General features: G+C 42.6%; 1 protein-coding gene across 1 annotated transcript in view; it reads right to left on the bottom strand.

Annotated features, from left to right (window-relative positions):
* Window positions 1–17,695, bottom strand: part of SEL1L (SEL1L adaptor subunit of ERAD E3 ubiquitin ligase) — a 60,516-nt gene extending 42,821 nt beyond the window's left edge. The window contains exons 1-3 of the mRNA XM_040225982.1: window positions 17,508–17,695; window positions 12,896–12,933; window positions 11,608–11,839 (exon numbers count right to left, since the gene is read on the bottom strand). Of these exons, the coding sequence (XP_040081916.1) occupies window positions 11,608–11,839; window positions 12,896–12,933; window positions 17,508–17,577 (340 nt within the window). The 5' untranslated portion in view covers window positions 17,578–17,695. The remainder of the gene's footprint in view (window positions 1–11,607; window positions 11,840–12,895; window positions 12,934–17,507) is intronic.
* Window positions 17,696–18,151: the final 456 nt, after the last annotated feature.

Genomic DNA, 18,151 nt, shown 5'->3' with positions numbered 1-18,151 from the left:
CCCCTGGAGAAGGGAAAGGCTACCCACTCCAGTATCCTGGCCTAGAGAATTCCATGGACTGTATAGTCCATAGGGTCGTAAAGAGTCAGACACGACTGAGAGACTTTCACGTCACTTCACGTGACTCTGCTGGGAGAGGACCTTTGCACCTTGTTTGCTCTGGACCTCGCCCCACGCTGACTTTGCCTTGTACCCTTTTGCTACAATAAATCATAGCTGTGAGGATAACTATATGCTGAGTCCTCCCCGCAAGTCACGGAGGCCAGGGATGGTCCTGGGGACCCCCAGTACAGCTGTATCGGATGGGCCTCTTTAGTTTAGTGGAGAATGGATGCACTTATCTGTATGGTCAAGTCGCTTTGCTGTGCATCTGAAACTATGGCAACATTGTTAATTGGCTATGCTCCAATTTAAAAAAAAGTTAAAAAATAAAAAGAAGTGTGGTTCCCTAAATCAAACCTGACTCACTGAACGAGGGTGAAATTTTGGGAAAAGAAGGGTAAGAGGCCGGGTATGATGCTATCTCCGGTGCCCAGGTGACGATGGAATTCTCCGTGGTATGTAGCAACAGCCGATCTGTTATCTGTTCTGAGAAATAAAAGCTACCTGTGGAATTTGGAAATGAGAGCTCCAACTCCAGGAGAGCGGGCTGGCTGGGTGCCACCACCTGCTTCCAGCCAGGCCAGCTAGCTAAAGTCATGCCTTTGGGATCTGCTCTCTCCTCCAAGGGAGGAGAAAGGATCCCCCTAAATGCCCGGAGGTGAATATGTTAAAATGGAGGCCAAAATGTTAAAAGTTTGCATTGCTCTCTTCTCCAAGAGGAAGGGGGTGGGGCTGAAATCGGATCCCAGGGCTAGAACTACACTTCAGATAAACTAGGAAAAAAGTGTGTGTGGGGGGGTCCGGTGGAGTGAGGTGACCCCAGTGACCCCAGGTACGGCAGGGATGCCAGTTTTTCAGCCTGGCTGCTGAGGCAATGTCACACTGCAAAACGCTGAATTTACTGCTAGGAGTTTACATAAATTTGCAATGGGGGAGAGGGAACAGAAATTTTTTTGTGACTTTAGATTTGTGGCCATGACATCTGGATGTATGGTAAAAATGGACATAAAATGTTAAATGCTTGTAACTGCATACATGCCGGAGGAGTCATCCTGATCAAGGCAAGCTGCAAAAAGAAATGTGTTAGTGGGACACAACTTCCTTGCTTTCTGCCACCAGTGGGTGGGTTGGAATTGAAACTCTGCGTACTGGAAACTGAACCAGCTTCCGTAACTGATGAATTCTGCTATGGAAGATAGGGGTTTTGCTTATTGGAGCCTCTGGTAAAAGGGAGACCAAAAAAAAAAAAAAAGAAAGAAAAGAAAGGTGTTCTACAGATGGAGATGTCCTTTTGGAGTTCTGAAAAGCAGGTTTCAGTTGGCTGATGGGAGCTGGTGAGAGTAGAGATCTGTCCCTTGAAGGCTGTGTGAGCGGGGTTGATCTGGACTTCAGAAGGACAAAACCAAAACCTTTGTGGTCTGTAGCATCTAGGCTTTGCTACTGAAGAAAAGCCTCTACCCTTTTTTTTTTTTTTTAAACTCCTGAATTCACAGATCCTAACCGCCTGGACTTGATTCTAAGCTAAGGCCCCACACGTCTGGTATAAGCATACAGCCTCAGTGGGAGCCGGGGCTGAACTGAAAGCCGGCATGGCCGGCTCGTAAACAGAGCTCAGGCCCTCTGGCCTCCGAGCATCAGGCCGCCTCTCTGCAGTGCATCACGGCTGCTTGGCTGGACTGTCTGGGTCCCTTACAAACGCCCACAGGAAAGGACTTTGATCTTTGATGGGACCATCCAAAATCAAGCTGTATGGTTCTGATACAGAGCCTGACTTATCTTAACTGTGGCTAGAGCCGCAAGCTGCAACTGGGGAGAAGGGACACTACACCAACGGTGACCTCTGATCACTCTGGACTGGCTGAGTCAACTCTGACCCCCTCCAGAGCACGTCTAGCAGAGGTCAGCTCCCCGGGCCGTTCAAGATGACGGACTGACGCCTGACTTTGCCTCCCTCACTCTCTCCGGCTGCGGCATACTGCTTAGTACAATCTGATTAGCCAATGCAGCCGTACTCAGGAAGGGACCGGTCTTTTCTAGGCTGGTCACTGGGGATGTGATGTTCACAGGGTGAAAGGGGTGGGGGGTTACATAAAACCATTTTTAATTTTTTTTTTTTTTGAAATTCAGGAGTTTTGTCCTGACCAATCTGTGCATGTGGTATTTTTCTGGTTCAGCTGTATTAACAGAGTTTTTTTTTTGTGGTAATGCCATGTGGCAAGTAGGATCTTCCCCAACTAAGGATCGAAGCCAAGTCTCCTGCGATAGAAGGGTGGTGTCTTAACCACTGGACCCCAGGGAAGTCCTTAAAGGGGTATTCCTATGAAGATGTTTTGCCACCTCTTTCCCACAACCCTTCAAATGGGAGGTCAGGATGAAAGCAGGGGATGACCGGAAAACATAAAATGACGACTGCTGAACGGAAGGACAGATTTTGTAACCACTGAGGAAAACGAGCCAAGGCCCCTGCACCTGGGAAGGCACAGGGGAGGGGAGGGGGCGCTATGATCCTTGTCTTTCGAAGCTATTTCTGGAAGCGTCTTCCCCTTCGTGAAGGAACACCCTCTGGGCCCCTCTGCAAGCTGTTGAGAGCGCTGTGAAGTCAGACTCTGAGCCTACGATCACACCTGGCAGGGCTGCTGAGCGGCAGAGGGGCTGACCCAGGCGCTGCACTTTCCATGCAGAAGACCTCCAGATGTCGACCACACTCGTGAGGTGGACCAACTGTTGTCACAGATGACAAAACTCTAGGGAACTGACTGGCACTGAACGTAATGATCTGGGCTGGATCAGGAACCCTAGGACAAGAAACCCACGGTGGGCAGCTGCGTCATTAGTTAGTTCAGTCGCTCAGTCGTGTCCGACTCTTTGCGACCCTGTGGACCACAGCACGCCAGGCCTCCCTGTCCCTCATACTGCAAATTAATGTCTTGTTCTGGGTACCCAGAGATCATAAACTGTTTTTTTTGGATTCCCTGGGAATCCCCGGCAATTCCTTCTGGGACGGGACTTCTGTATGTGCAGCCCTGACTATCACAACACTGCCTCAGCCCTACAAAGCTTTCAAGCCAGTTTCAATTCACTGGCCAGACTGGTCCGGGCCTGAACTCATGCTGGTAGTGGTTAGTTGCTCAGCCATGTCTAACTTTTGTGATCCCATGGACTGTGGCCCACCAGGCTTCTCTGTCCATGGGATTTTCCAGGCAAGAATACTGGCAATTCCTGGTTGCCATTTCCTTCTCTACAGGATCTTTCCCAGGGATCAAACCCATGTCTCCTGCATTGGCAGGTGGATTCTTCACCACTGGGCCACCAGGAAACCGATGCCTAGAGTCAGGTAAAAAAGGCTGATACAGACACTTCAGGAGGATGCTAACCTGCCTTTCCAAGGCAGATCTTTATGATTAATGGGATTTCTCAGGTGGCAAAAACATGTTAAGGAACACAGCTGAAATCAATACTGCACGGGGTCTCCTCATTCTTGCCGTCTGGGTCACACTGATGATAATTTTGCTGTAAAGACGACCTGGCCAGTGACCAAGGGGGTCTGCGGGGACACAGAGAAGAGTGAGCGCGGCAGGCCTGAACTTCTGTCCTTGAAAAGGCCTGTTTACCAGGCCGGCCCTTGGCTCGTGTCTGGGAACTTAAGATCATGGAGGGTTCCCACCACCCTCACAATTACCAGCAACTCACCCCAGCTGTATAAACATGCCTTATACTGAACACCTGCTTCCCTTCTGGGTGAGTGTGAGGAACGCAGCCCTTAAGTGACCTGGCCCCTGTAGAAACTCCGGGTCCTGGGCCTCTAATGGTTTCCCTGGCACTTCACACGTGTGCTCACAGCTCCCTGTAGGGAAATTAAACATGTCCCGTGTGACTCCCCTCGGGGAGGACCCCTGCAACTTGTGTCTGGCTTCCCCAGACTCACTCTGTGTACCCTTCCCTTTTCCGATTTTGCTTTGTATTCTTTTTCTGTAATAAATCATAGCTGTAGGTATGACTATATGCTGAATCCTGTTGAGTCTCTCCAGAGAATCATCAAGCCCAGGAGTGTAGTCTTAGGGATCCCTGACAGCTGGGAATTAACTGTGAAAGGTTCAACATGCAGCAGAAGGCAAGTGTGACTGGAGTCACGTGAGTGACAGAAGACGAGGTCAGACAGGAGGGGCTTGATCATTTAAAGCCTTGTTTGGATTTTATTCTCAACGTGGCAGGAAGCCACTGGTGGCTTGTGAACAGGAAGGAGGACCAGTCTGGCTGCTGTTAGATAACTGACCTCAGGGGGAAAGGGTGCAAATGGAGGCACTGGATAGGAAGTCCTTACACACAAGAGACTCTTAGCTACCCTCAGGAAACACTTCAGAAAAAAGAAGCCTAAGTCTGGCTTTCAAGATGCACAGAAATGTGACACGTGGATCTGGGCAAGGAGGTGAGCAAGGAATCCCAAGCGGTGGGGCGAGCTTGTACAAAGGCCCAGAGGCACACACCTCTGAAGAAGGGTGACGGGCTTAGTCTCCTTGGAAAAAGGCACACGGAGGGGGAGGTTCAGGAGATGAAGCCACAGAAAGTGGCGGTCACGCGCACAGAGAGGCTTTGTCAGTCACCCTGGGGAGCAAGGACTTCATTTCACAGGTGAATGGGAGCTAATGGGAGTTGTAAACAGGGAAGTGACAGGATCACATTTGGGTTTTAGGACGATCAGTATGGCAGAGACATGGACGAGAGGCTGACAGAGGAAGCAAGTCTAGAAGTTAACTGTCCTATAACCCAGTTCTCATGCAACTGCGACTGCACACACGCACCAAGCCATGCAGACACAACCAAGTTTCATGTACGTACGTAAGTCCTCTCACGTACTGAGAACGTGTTAAAACAAGCGTGAATGAAAAGAAAACAATTACTGAAAAACTGAACAATCTACATGTTTAAAAAGTTCTTGGCATGACCACACAGCATTACTGAAGTGATTTTAAAACACACCATGCTACAGATCACTAGTAAAATATAAGAACAAAAAGAACCACCGTGAAGTCTTAAAGCTACATTCAGCGACTTTACTGTTAGCAGTATGGTTGCCATTGTTATTTTGAAATGATATATACTTTGTTTGTCTGATTCAAGTAAGATAACATTCATGTTGTTAGATACCAGCATCAGGGCAAGGAGACCCCAACATAAAAACAAAGAAGCAAAGATCCTGACGGGGACTAGCGGCAGCCATGAAATCCATTCTCTCCTTTCACTGTCTGAGAAACAGAGAGACAGCAATGGGATCAAATCATCTGAGAAACACATCAGAGGGCTTCCCGTTGCCACCGGGAGAGTCCCTACTTGTGCACTGCTTTAGCCGGCTGGAGCTGGTTTGTTCAGACTGCTCACTGTGCGAGACCGAGGATGTCAGTATTTACCAGGCATGACTTCCTAGAGGACACCACACAAGTCATGCAATTATCAGGGAATACCCAGAAGATGTCTGATCACCGGAACAGCTCCCTACTGTGGGGCTGACATTCCGCATGCATCGGTCAAAGCCGTCAAAAGTTAAAATCGTGTGTTAAAATCAGCCAGGGCGCATCTTAAATCAGGCAAGACAGGATCTGGGAGCGGCTCTGGCGGCCTCTGACCTGTGACTTGTGTCTTGTGATAGTTACATCTTTGAAAATATTAGTCAAGTTGGACAGTAGGTAGGATCTTGGATTTTTGTGAACTCAATGCCTGACCGTTTGTTATCTCACCTGTAATATTTAATCTGAACTGGAAAAAAATCAATATGAATGTTATATTTCCTAAGTCTTTCACCAAAAAAAGTCTATTAGTAATGATAATGCAGCTGCAATGCCTATCCTTTTCCAAAATAAATACAATTTCCCACTAAAAGGAGGGCTGAGATTCATTTTTAGGTCAGGAAACATACAAGATGAATTTGGGACATCTTGTCCAGCCTAAAAAGAAAAAAAGTTTAAAAGTTACCTACTTCCTGATGTTCAAGCTGGTTTTAGAAAAGGCAGAGGAACCAGAGATCAAATTGCCAATATCCGCTGGATCATGGAAAAAGCAAGAGAGTTCCAGAAAAACATCTATCTCTGCTTTATTGACTATGCCAAAGCCTTTGACTGTGTGGATCACAATAAACTGTGGAAAATTCTTCAAGAGATGGGAATACCAGACCACCTAACCTGCCTCTTGAGAAATCTGTATGCAGGTCAGGAAGCAACAGTTAGAACAGGACATGGAACAACAGACTGGTTCCAAATAGGAAAAGGAGTATGTCAAGGCTGTATATTGTCACCCTGCTTATTTAACTTCTATGCAGTACATCATGAGAAACACTGGACTGGAAGAAGCACAAGCTGGAATCAAGATTGCTGGGAGAAATATCAATAACCTCAGATATGCAGATGACACCACCCTTATGGTAGAAAGTGAAGAGGAACTAAAAAGCCTCTTGATGAAAGTGAAAGAGGAGAGTGAAAAAGTTGGCTTAAAGCTCAGTATTCAGAGAACTAACATCATGGCATCTGGTCCCATCACTTCATGGGAAATAGATGGGGAAACAGTGGAAACAGTGTCAGACCTTATTTTTGGGGGCTCCAAAATCACTGCAGATGGTGACTGCAGCCATGAAATCAAAAGACACTTACTCCTTGGAAGAAAAGTTATGACCAACCTAGATAGTATATTCAAAAGCAGAGACGTTACTTTGCCGACTAAGGTCTGTCTAGTCAAGGCTATGGTTTTTCCAGTAGTCATGTATGGATATGAGAGTTGGACTGTGAAGAAGGCTGAGCGGCGAAGAATTGATGCTTCTGAACTGTGGTGTTGGAGAAGACTCTTGAGAGTCCCTTGGACTGCAAGGAGATCCAACTAGTCCATTCTGAAGGAGATCAGCCCTGGGATTTCTTTGGAAGGAATGATGCTAAAGCTGAAACTCCAGTACTTTGGCCACCTCATGCAAAGAGTTGACTCATTGGAAAAGACTCTGATACTGGGAGGGATTGGGGGCAGAAGGAGAAGGGGACGACCGAGGATGAGATGGCTGGATGGCATCAATGACTCGATGGCCGTTAGTCTGAGTGAACTGTGGGAGTTGGTGATGGACAGGGAGGCCTGGTGTGCTGCGATTCATGGGGTCGCAAAGAGTTGGACACAACTGAGCGACTGAACTGAACTGAACTGAACAATTAGTCAAAAGCACAAAGGAATAAACTTAAAGGGACTCTCAACAGCCAAAAATGGAAAAATGTAAACAAAAAAGATGATTACAAAAGAGTAATGCATAAAGTCCATGGATTTTGAATGATGCTCAAAAGCAAAGCAAACAGAAATTAAAACATATTCACAAGTCTCTTTTGCAGGTTGCTAGGGTACCAAATCCATAGAAGGCAATGGCACCCCACTCCAGTACTCTTGCCTGGAAAACCTCAGGGATGGAGGAGCCTGGTAGGCTGCAATCCATGAGGTCGCTAAGAGTCTGACATGACTGAGTGACTTCACTTTCACTTTTCACTTTCATGCTTTGGAGAAGGAAATGGCAACCCACTCCATTGTTCTTGCCTGGAGAATCCCAGGGATAGAGGAGCCTGGTAGGCGGCCGTCTCTGGGGTCACACAGAGTCAGACACAACTAAAGTGACTTAGCAGCAGCAGCAGGGTACCAAATCATTATTTGAAAATATTTCAGGGGAAAGAATCAAGCATTTATCCTACTGTATGGACTATATTTCTGGGTAACCAAATAGTTGATGAGGAAGAGTTCTTTATGAAAGAATCCCAGATAACAAGTGCAGAAGGAATAAGTTAGAAAGCCATATTTTGCAACTTCCACTGAAAAAAAATGGATCCATACAAAGAATGAAATGGTTCTCAAAACCTCTGGGTGAAAGGTCAGTGAGGAACTTTCCAATGGCTGGATCAGCTGACAATACCCAATCCTACTGACAAATCCCTGAAGTGGGACAAATACTACATACCTCCCAGGTAATGCAATGGGAAGTGTACGACACTGTCTATGAATATTATCAATGAAAAACCAGTTTCACAGAGCTAAGAGAACAGACCCTGTATGATTGCGATACCTTTAGACCATGACATTTTTGCACTGTTTTACGTCCCTGGACATGTTCCAGTGTCTCCTAGTTTACAGTATATGGGACTTGAACAGAATTTGTATCCTACTGTTGTGTGAAATTATAAAAATCTTAATTATGTTGAATTGGTTCATGGTGCTTTTCAGGTCTACAATATCCTTCTACTTTTCTGTATATTTATTGTTATTTTTTGAGTTTTATATTGAAATTTCAACTTAAAAAAAATCTCGATTTATCTACTGAAAAAAATAGTGGAACTCTATGTAACTTTGTTCTGTATTTTCTACAGCTGCTCAAGTCACTTCAGTCATATCCGACTCTGTGCGACCCCAGAGACGGCAGCCCACCAGGCTCCCCTGTCCCTGGGATTCTCCAGGTAAGAACACTGGAGTGGGTTGCCATTTCCTTCTCCAATGCATGAAAGTGAAAAGTGAAAGTGAAGTCGCTCAGTCGTGTCCTACTCTTTGAGACCCCCATGGACTGCAGGCGACCAGGCTCCTCTGTCCGTGGGATTTGCCAGGCAAGAGTACTGGAGTCGAGTGCCACTGCCTTCTCCGTCTGTATTTTCTAAGTCTCCTATAAATATGTAATCATACTTTGATAATTTAAAAAATAAAAAAGATTCTAGATAAAAAAATAATAAATTAAAAAACTGACTTCAAGGATATAATATACAACACATTGAGTATAGTTAACAATATTGTATATCTGTAAATTGCTGAGAGAGTAGATCTTGAAAGTTTTCTTCACAAGAAAAAGAATTTTAACTACGTGGTAATCGATGTTAACTAAATTTGTGGTGGTCATTTCGTAATATAAACATATATTAAATCACACACACACAAAAAGACTAAATCTACCAAAGACTTTGGACTGCACTTCTAGTTCACAGACCAGACAGCAGATAGTGGAATAAGTTCAATTACGTTACAAGAATATGACCCACTAGATCTAGAATGCAGGAAATCCTATAGCACAAAGGACATTCTTTCTTTAACAAATGAAACAGTGCTTGAAAACAGGGAGGGAGACTTGCTACAGAATGAGAGAGATCTAAGCTCTTAGTGTGGACACTGACTGACAGACACCAATTCCAAGAAGACACTGGAAACGTAGCAGAATCTGGGTGTCGGGTGATAGAAATAGCAACAATAGCTAATCTCGTGTTTTAATACCTGTTTTTTTTTTGTTGGAAAAAAAAAAATCTTACTTTTAGAGATATGTACACAGGTAAAACAATGTGGAATTTGCTTAATACTCCAGGAGAAAAAAAGAGTAAGTGGATATGGAGCAGCAAAGATGAAACAAGTACAAGAGCACTGATGGCTGCTGAAGTTGGGTGATGGTGGGTACACCGGGGTCACTACACTCTCTACTTTTGTACTTGTTTGGAAGTCTCCCTGATAAAAAAGAAAGGAATGAAAATAAATATTTGGCAAAAACTTAAAGATGGTAATACACATCTGACTGGGGGACAGGAAAAGGAGCAGTTTCAAAGCAACTAAAAGACTTATTTTTCTGCAGAACAACTTAGCAACATGATTCAAAAATGTCTTAAAATTTTATATTTTACTTTCAAAGTTTACTTTTAACAACTAACTCTAAGGAAACTTTCAAAGACACATTAAAAAAAATACTGTTATAGTACATTTATATAAAAAAATATTTATAGGCATTAACCATCAAATAGTAAAGAATGTTAAATAATATGGGGAAATGTTCAAGATTAGCTGTTATGTGCAAATGCAGACTATAAAATATTATACACATTCTGAACCAATTTAGTCTTAAAACCAAACATGTATAAAAAAGCCTGAAAGAGTCTCCATTATGTTAACAGCTGTTACTTCTAATTGATGGGATTAAGGTACTTTTAATTTTTAAACAGTGGTTTCTCTTTTTGTATATTTGCAATAAATTATAAATTTTTAAAAGGTCAAATCTGGATCAGTTCTTGAGATTGCCTGCTAACAGAATAAGCGCAAATGGTGGTGATCTGTGAAATAATAAACTAAATGACAGAAGGGTGGTGGGACAGGGCAGCAAGGACACATTAATAGTTAATTTTTAGAAGAATAGGTTATTTAGCACACTGTATTGTGAGAAAAAGCAAGTCATAAATTTAAAAATTACAGTGTCAAGGAAGTGAAAATTAGAATTGGATTAAAGTTTTTATGTAGGCTTCAACTAGAGAGGGATAAACACCTAAATCAAATTATTTAGGATGACTGAAAGATTACTGTAGTGAAAATCTTAACACAGTTCTGAAAGTAACCAAAGCAGCACAGTAAGACAACCCTCCCTGTCTGAGTTTCTATTTTGTGTACCACCCTGCTTATTTAACTTCTATGCAGAGTACATCATGAGAAACGCTGGGCTGGAAGAAGCACAAGCTGGAATCAAGATTGCCAGGAGAAATATCAATAACCTCAGATATGCAGATGACACCACCATTATGGCAGAAAGTGAAGAGGAACTCAAAAGCCTCTTGATGAAAGTAAAAGAGGAGAGTGAAAAAGTTGGCTTAAAGCTCAACATTCAGAAAATGAAGATCATGGTATCTGGTCCCATCACTTCGTGGGAAATAGATGAAGAAACAGTGGAAACAGTGTCAGACTTTACTTTTTTGGGCTCCAAAATCACTGTAGATGGTGACTGCAGCCATGAAATTAAAAGACACTTACTCCTTGGAAGAAAAGTTATGACCAACCTAGATAGTATATTCAAAAGCAGAGACATTACTTTGCCAACCAAGGTCCGTCTAGTCAAGGCTATGGTTTTTCCAGTGATCATGTATGGATGTGAAAAAAGCTGAGCACCAAAGAACTGATGCTTTTGAACTGTGGTGCTGGAGAAGACTCTTTAGAGTCCCTTGGACTGCAAGGAGATCCAACCAGTCCATTCTAAAGGAGACCAGTCCTGGGTGTTCATTGGAAGCACTGATGCTGAGGCTGAAACCCCAATACTTTGGCCACCTCATGCGAAGAGCTGACTCATTTAAAAAGACCCTGATGCTGGGAGGGGTTGGGCACTGGAGAAGGGGAAGACAGAGGATGAGATGGCTGGACGGCATCACCGACTCGATGCACATGAGTTTGGGTGAAATCTGGGAGCTGGTGATGGACAGGGAGGCCTGGCGTGCTGCGATTCATGGGGTCTCAAACAGTCGGACGCGACCGAGCAACTGAACTGAACTGAATTGATGGATTATTACATAGCGAAGTTCTGAATATTAATGAAACACAAGTGCAATACTGACTATCAAATTCAGCTTATGTAACACATTCTGTAAAATTATACTCTACACATTATATGTGATGAATAATCAGTAAAACAGGACTTCTGTACCCTCTACGTTAGATTTAAAATTTCAGCTGCCTCCTTGCTAAATCAGACAAAAGCAAACAAAACGTTCAGACTACCTGGTTTCCGTACTTTTGTCAGCTCTTCATAGTCCTTGTTTTCTGGGTTTGGAGATTCTAGAAAGCTGATTTCTTCTGCGATGCTTTCCCCTTCTTGGCTTCTGAGGTTGTCTTCCTCTTCTTGAGGAGGTGATTCTAATTCGGACTCTTCTGAATCAAGGAATATCTGACCAGCGATTACTCTGCCTGCTGGGCTATGGTTCTCTACCGACTCATCTGACGGCACAGAGGTCTGAGAATATAAAGTATTTTCAGTTACCAGTAGTAATCAGACTCCCTCCAATCTAATCTGACCATCACTTTCACTAATCCAGACACAGGTCCTTCAGCTCCTTGAATGTGTCCTACTTGCTTGCCTCTACAGACTTTGGTTATCTGCCTATCACGTGCCCGCATCACCTGCCTAAACTTGACTGTGCGGATTTCAACTTGGATGCTACTTCCCCCCAAGAGGCCTTCCTTAAATCCCTTAAGTCTTGGTTACGGCCTTTCCTTCCTTGCTCCCAGTATGTCTCATACTTTCCCGTATGACAACCCTGTACTACACCTTCCTGTTTCTTACCTGCATTCCTCCAAGTCTAGAGATCAGGGATCATCTGTGACTGGTCTCTTTGAATAGGCAATAATCAACCTCATTCATTCAACCAATCAATTTAAGGGCATTAATAGATTTTGTTTTTAAAGAACTTATAAGTGGAAACAATGACAGAGGTTAAATCTTCAAATTAAAAAACTTAAAAAAAATGAATAAAATCAATCTCTCATTAGGCAGTAAAATGTAACTGCCTTAAGGCTCTTCAACACAGAGACACACACACCACATTTAAGTTGAAATTAAACCTAGTAACCAACACTCTTAACAGAAATATTTATTATTCTCTGGGGGCTTCCCAGGGGGCTCAGTGGTAAAGAATCCACTTGCCAGTGCAGAAGCCACAGGAGATGCGGGTTCAATCCCAGGGTCAGGAAGATCCTCTAAAGGAGGAAACGGCAACCCCCTCCAGTGTTCTGAACAGGAAAATTCCATGGACAGATGAGCCTGGTGGACTATAGTCCATGGGGTCACAAAGACCCCATGTGACTGAGTGAGTGAGCACTCTAACAGGTCAGTGATTTCCACCCTCCCCCGCCCCTGCCCCCGGAAGAATTAGTACTGATGCCATCTTTTTCTTTTTGAAATCCAATTCTGTTCCTCAAAAGATGCAGACTTCATATCCTTTCTAAGATACATAATTTATGCTTTTAAACTGGGCATCAAACACTGGTCAATGCAAATCTGAGTACACACCTTGGAATCTATGGATTCATCTTGGTTGCCTTCTTCATCTGTAAAGAAATTTTAAGATAATTTAGTTGTCTTTCTTGTTTGGCAATCACAGGTATTATTAAGTGAAAGCAGTTGATAAGTATCATAAATAATAATCAGACACTAGATAATCTAGAATTATCTAAAAATTTGTTGTATTCAACAACTGTTCAGAAAAAACTAAGTCAAAGGAAAAAGGGGTGTCGGGGGTGGTATTTCTTCCTCTTTATCCAGGAAGGACAATAGCTTCATCTGTTACACAGACAGGAAGACCAAGAACATCACCACCAAAACCAGGTATTTCTTCAGATACCATCCAGTTCTTTTGTATACAGTTAGTCCACTACTGAGCATGAGTTACTAAATTTATAAAAATAGAGCCCTAATTGTGTGGTTTGGGATTCCACCCCTTCTTTTCCTCTGCTTAGAATCTGGAGTTACTGTAGCTTATTTTAGTGATAACTAGCATTATTCACTAAGACTACTAAAGATGGACATTAAGAATGATTAGCGGAGTTGCCAAAGATAGTTAGGATCTGTGTTTGACTTCACTGAAGATATAACCAGATAACATCACACTGTCATGTATTCACTCACATGAGATCTAATTATTAGGAAATCAATAGCCTATATTAAATTAACAATAAATCTAATCACTACTTGTATTTTTCTTCCAAATTCATATTAGCTGTTTTGGCTTTGTCAGATTACATTAAGATTACTTCTGTTATTCTCTGTATTTCTCTGTTAATTCTATTCTAGCTGCTTGTTATTCTTTTTACTGCCTTATATAAACACATTCAGCAACCCAACTGGCCATTCGCAAATATTTGATCTTTGTATTCCAGTTAAAAAAACCAGTGTCAGATGATCTGTAAATTTCCTTCTTACTCGCTTCAGTATTGCCAGCTCTGTAAGTTATGTGAGAAATTAACCATAGGCAAAAATGCTAGAAACTATCTGATTTTTACTAGAAAATGTGGTGCTATGGTTGCCATTTACCTTTACTTCATATGATTATTACCTAAATATTATTGGTAACTTGTTAACTCTTCAAAGTACAGCAAAAACATGTTTTGGAGTTCGTGTTAGCAAAGCACTGAACTAAGCTTTAAGAAGTATAACCAACTCATTATGTACCAAATACTCAACTCTATTTCAGGTTTTGTTTCCTTTCAATATTTCAGAAACCAGTCTACTGCTGAGCTTCTGCCACATATAAAAGTGCTATCAATTCAAAGAAAACTTAAATGATAGTTATTTTCACATTCACTACTTTTAGATTAACTTCCAAATATTTTATTTCTGGTGGGAAAAGAGGAGAACAGAATATATCAGTCCCATAGGGCCTATCACATTTAGGTTTATAGGTAGTGATGTCAATTAGTAAACAGTCATTCTTCAGGCTCACTTCTTCACAAGTATTACCCAAAGCCCAAGTTCTAACATATGGTTCAAAGTCCGTTTTCAGCAAATCTTTGGAAAAAGGAAAAAAAAATTCACCTCTGTTACACAACTACATTGTATGTGTGAATGTATTTAATTAGTCATAAACATTAACTAGTTAATATATCAAGGGCAGATAGTAAATGTGAAATGTATAGGGTATACCCCCAAATTCTGAAACTTTCTATTATTAGTCAGAACTCTTAGATCATTAACCACCTAGCTGAGTACCTTGCTGCAACAGGTCATGTATGTAGCTAATAGGTAAATAATATAGATGCCTATAAATAAGTAAATCATAGAAAATGTATATTTGAGACACTACAAGCTGTTAGGCATCAGAGTAGCAGGATATGTTTTTGAACTCCCCGAGACATGGAAACTTGTGACATCAGGGTTATTTCATAAGAATTGCATCATGCTTCTCTTTCTCTTCTAACAAACCAGGGATATATACTCGGGTTACTGCCAAATTAAGAAAATTCTCACTTACTAAACTGGGAAAGCCTACTCCAGATGGTAATCTGAAAGCATCAGCTATTTTCTTTTTCAAACTAATAGGTCCATTCACATAATACTTTATAAATAAGTTTCTCATGCCCTAGAAACTTCTGATAGGCAGTCAGGTAAGGATGAAAAATACTAAAGTTATGTATAAATAAAAAGAATACAGTAGTGCTTTTATCAGATTATATATATCAAGCAAGAAGAAAAATGCAAAAAGGATACAGTGAAGAGTTAAGGATTTCTCACTCAACAGTACTGTATCCAAATATCATGGTTTACATTACTTTGGTAATCATACTCCCTGCTTTGAAAAAGACCAATTTTCAGTTTTATTATATTAGTTAACAAAACTGCAAGGATCATCTTTCAAGGGAAAGTGGTCACTACAAATTCATCTTCTAACTTGTCATGTAGATTAAACAGACAGACGGATACACTTTTAAACACAAATAGTCTTGCAAAGTTTATTGAAAAGAGATCAGACATCCTGTTTCTGGATTTGCCACTGAATCTGTGCAGATCCCAGGATACTGCTGATTCTTTCCCAGGATAATGCTGATTCTTAACTACTCCAAATCCAAGGCCTGGACAACTAGGCTCAAAAACTGGCTTCATGGCATGTCAATGTTACACACGTGGTTCAGTATGGCAAGCTTGCTCAGCCTCCTTATCCTCAAGTGTCAAAGGGAAGAATATCACCTGCCCTGCTGACTCTCAATAAAGTTTTAAGGAACAGAAGAAGAATGAAAGGAAACATATTTTGCAATCTGAAATATACGGCGTAACTATTACCTGAAATACCTAGCAGTGGACCTAATTCACAAGACTCTGTATTACTACTTGGCATTAAAAAAACAAACAGAAACAAACAGTGAACCATTTTAACCAGTAAGCCACTTCCTGTCAAAATCAAGAAAATGTGCAAGAAGTTAAAGCATGTTTCATTATAATCTGGAGAAAATGAAGGAGAAATATCTTCTAAATCTCCTCCTTTAAATTTATTTATTCAGAAGAAAAATAAAATGTTTTTAATAAAAGTACAAAGTTTTTATACAGCTTCAAAGTAAGTTATTAGATAATAGCTACTAACAACGCCAGGATCAAGATTCCCTTTGCTGGCTGATCAAATTCTACCTGGCAAAAAATGCGACTTGCCCCGGGTAACTACTAACAAACATTTTAAGTCAACACTAAATTGTGAACCAAAACCTGATTTTTAAATAGGAGAAAAACTTTTTAAGCTAAGAATGGGGCCAACACCTTGTATAAATAAGCTATTTAATGAATAAAAAAGCCAACTGAAAGTCCATGTATTCAATTTATAAAACTATCTCACTTTTATTTACAGCACTGATTTCATACTTCCTTTGATCAAATAGCTACTAGCAGTGCTTCAGGAGTTACACTGAGTTTTAAAGATCTGGTCATGAACATAAATTAACAAGAAAAGGGGAGTCAGGGGCAGACTTTAAAGCATGATGTTGGCTGTAAAGTAACTGGCATATGCTTACTGCTTTTGAAATGGTGTCTTACACCACATTATGGATAGAATTTTAGGTTTAGATCTCTTATTTTAGAAGCAGAATGACGTTACAGCACTGACTTACAACTAGGACAGATAATTTGAGGATTCAAATAACCATCTGGGAAATTTTCTGTTGGGGAAAAAAAAAAAAAAAGCGTTGACATTTATACCCTGCCTTGTTCCAAAAAAATTTAAAGCCACGGAACAGCTGTTTCGTTAACTGAAACCAATTAAAATTCAAAAGCTTTACTGTATTAATTCTTTCTTTACCAACACTTAGAAACACTAAGTGCTTCTTTACCAACACTCTCAAAACAGACGTTTTCAGATGTTGGCAGAATAAACTATTAAAGAAGGGAAATGATAATTTCCACAGCTAGGGTATAAATTAGCTAATTGGGAAAACAATACAAAGGCACATGAATCTATTTATGCAAAAAAAAAGTTAAATCTAGAGGCTACCAATTTTACACTGATGAAAAAAAAAAGTTTTTTCTTTTCTTGAAAAATGACAGTCAGCAAACATGGGTCAGCTCAGAAACCCTGTGACACAGTAAAAAAAAAAAAAAAAAAAAAAGACACTTTCTCAGGAACTATTTCTTTAAAAGGGGTACCAGATTAGGGACGATCACATCAAAAGCCTTCGTTCTTTTTTTTTTTTTTTAAATAAACAAAGAGACAGGATCATCTGAGATGCCACGCAAACCCAACCAAACACTATCAACATCCTGCTTTTTTGATGGACCTGGCTCTGCCCAGGGCACAAGCTCAGGTTGTGAGAAGTTTCTAAAGCGACGGAGCACAGCATCTCCATGGCAGTCGTGGGTCCCTAAACTGTCGGGGTTCATGCCCATCGAATCAGTCCTCCTTCCTAAAGAGTCGTCCAAGTTTGTCAAGAGGAGAGGCGTGGGCAGCGTGTCGGGGGCGACCCTTCTCGCCTTCCCCTAGCAAGCTCCCCTCAACAAACACTCTGGCCCCGGGCATCCCAAACCCAACAGAGGACCGTGAGTGACAGGCGAGGGCGAGGCTGGAGCCCCCAGGGCCCTGCCACGGGAAGGAGGCCGGAGCGGGGGGCGGTGGCTCCCGGCCTCCAGTCCGAGGGGGGCGGATACTGACCCGAGGACGCCAAGGCCGAGCCCAGCAGCACTGCCCAGAGCAGCACCGTCAGCCCGACCTGGACCCGCATCCTGCTCCCAAGAGCCGCTGCCACCCCCCGGAGCTGTCTCTTCCGCCTCAGCCACCACCAGCTCAGCCTCCGCCGCCGCCGCCGCCACCTCCGCCTTGCCGCTGCGCTTCCTGCTCTGGTCTCCTTCCTCCACCCCTTCCCAGACCTCCCTGCCCCAGCGGGCAGCCAATCCACGCCCGCCGCCCCGTACGCCTCGCCCAATCGTCGCGGCCCTCCCCGCCCACCTCATTGCCTCGCCCCCGAGGTCAAGGATTCTACCAATCGCCACGCGCAATTCTCACACTGGCTTTCCGGTTGGACCACGGCCTCAGAGACATGGCCCCAGCTAATTGGTAAGCTCCTTGGTTTAACCATCCCAGAATCAGAGCGAGAGCCCGGAATTGGACGAGGGTAGTCACCCAGGAGACTACAACTCCCACAATGCACTTCATGGGCCCCCTCTTTCTCCGGTGTGGCCTCTTGGGAAACGTAGTCCGTCGTGGAGCAATATTTAAAAGCGCCGATTCTGTAGACGTTAGGAGAATTTAGCTAACACCTGAACCAGACGCCCTCTCAAGGCCATGAACCTAGAGGA

The sequence above is a fragment of the Oryx dammah genome, unplaced genomic scaffold (genome assembly GCF_014754425.2).
Source record: "Oryx dammah isolate SB20612 unplaced genomic scaffold, SCBI_Odam_1.1 HiC_scaffold_26, whole genome shotgun sequence".
Taxonomy (NCBI): domain Eukaryota; kingdom Metazoa; phylum Chordata; class Mammalia; order Artiodactyla; family Bovidae; genus Oryx; species Oryx dammah.
The sequence above is the reverse complement of the archived record's forward strand: the minus strand, read 5'-3'. Positions and strand labels throughout refer to the sequence as shown.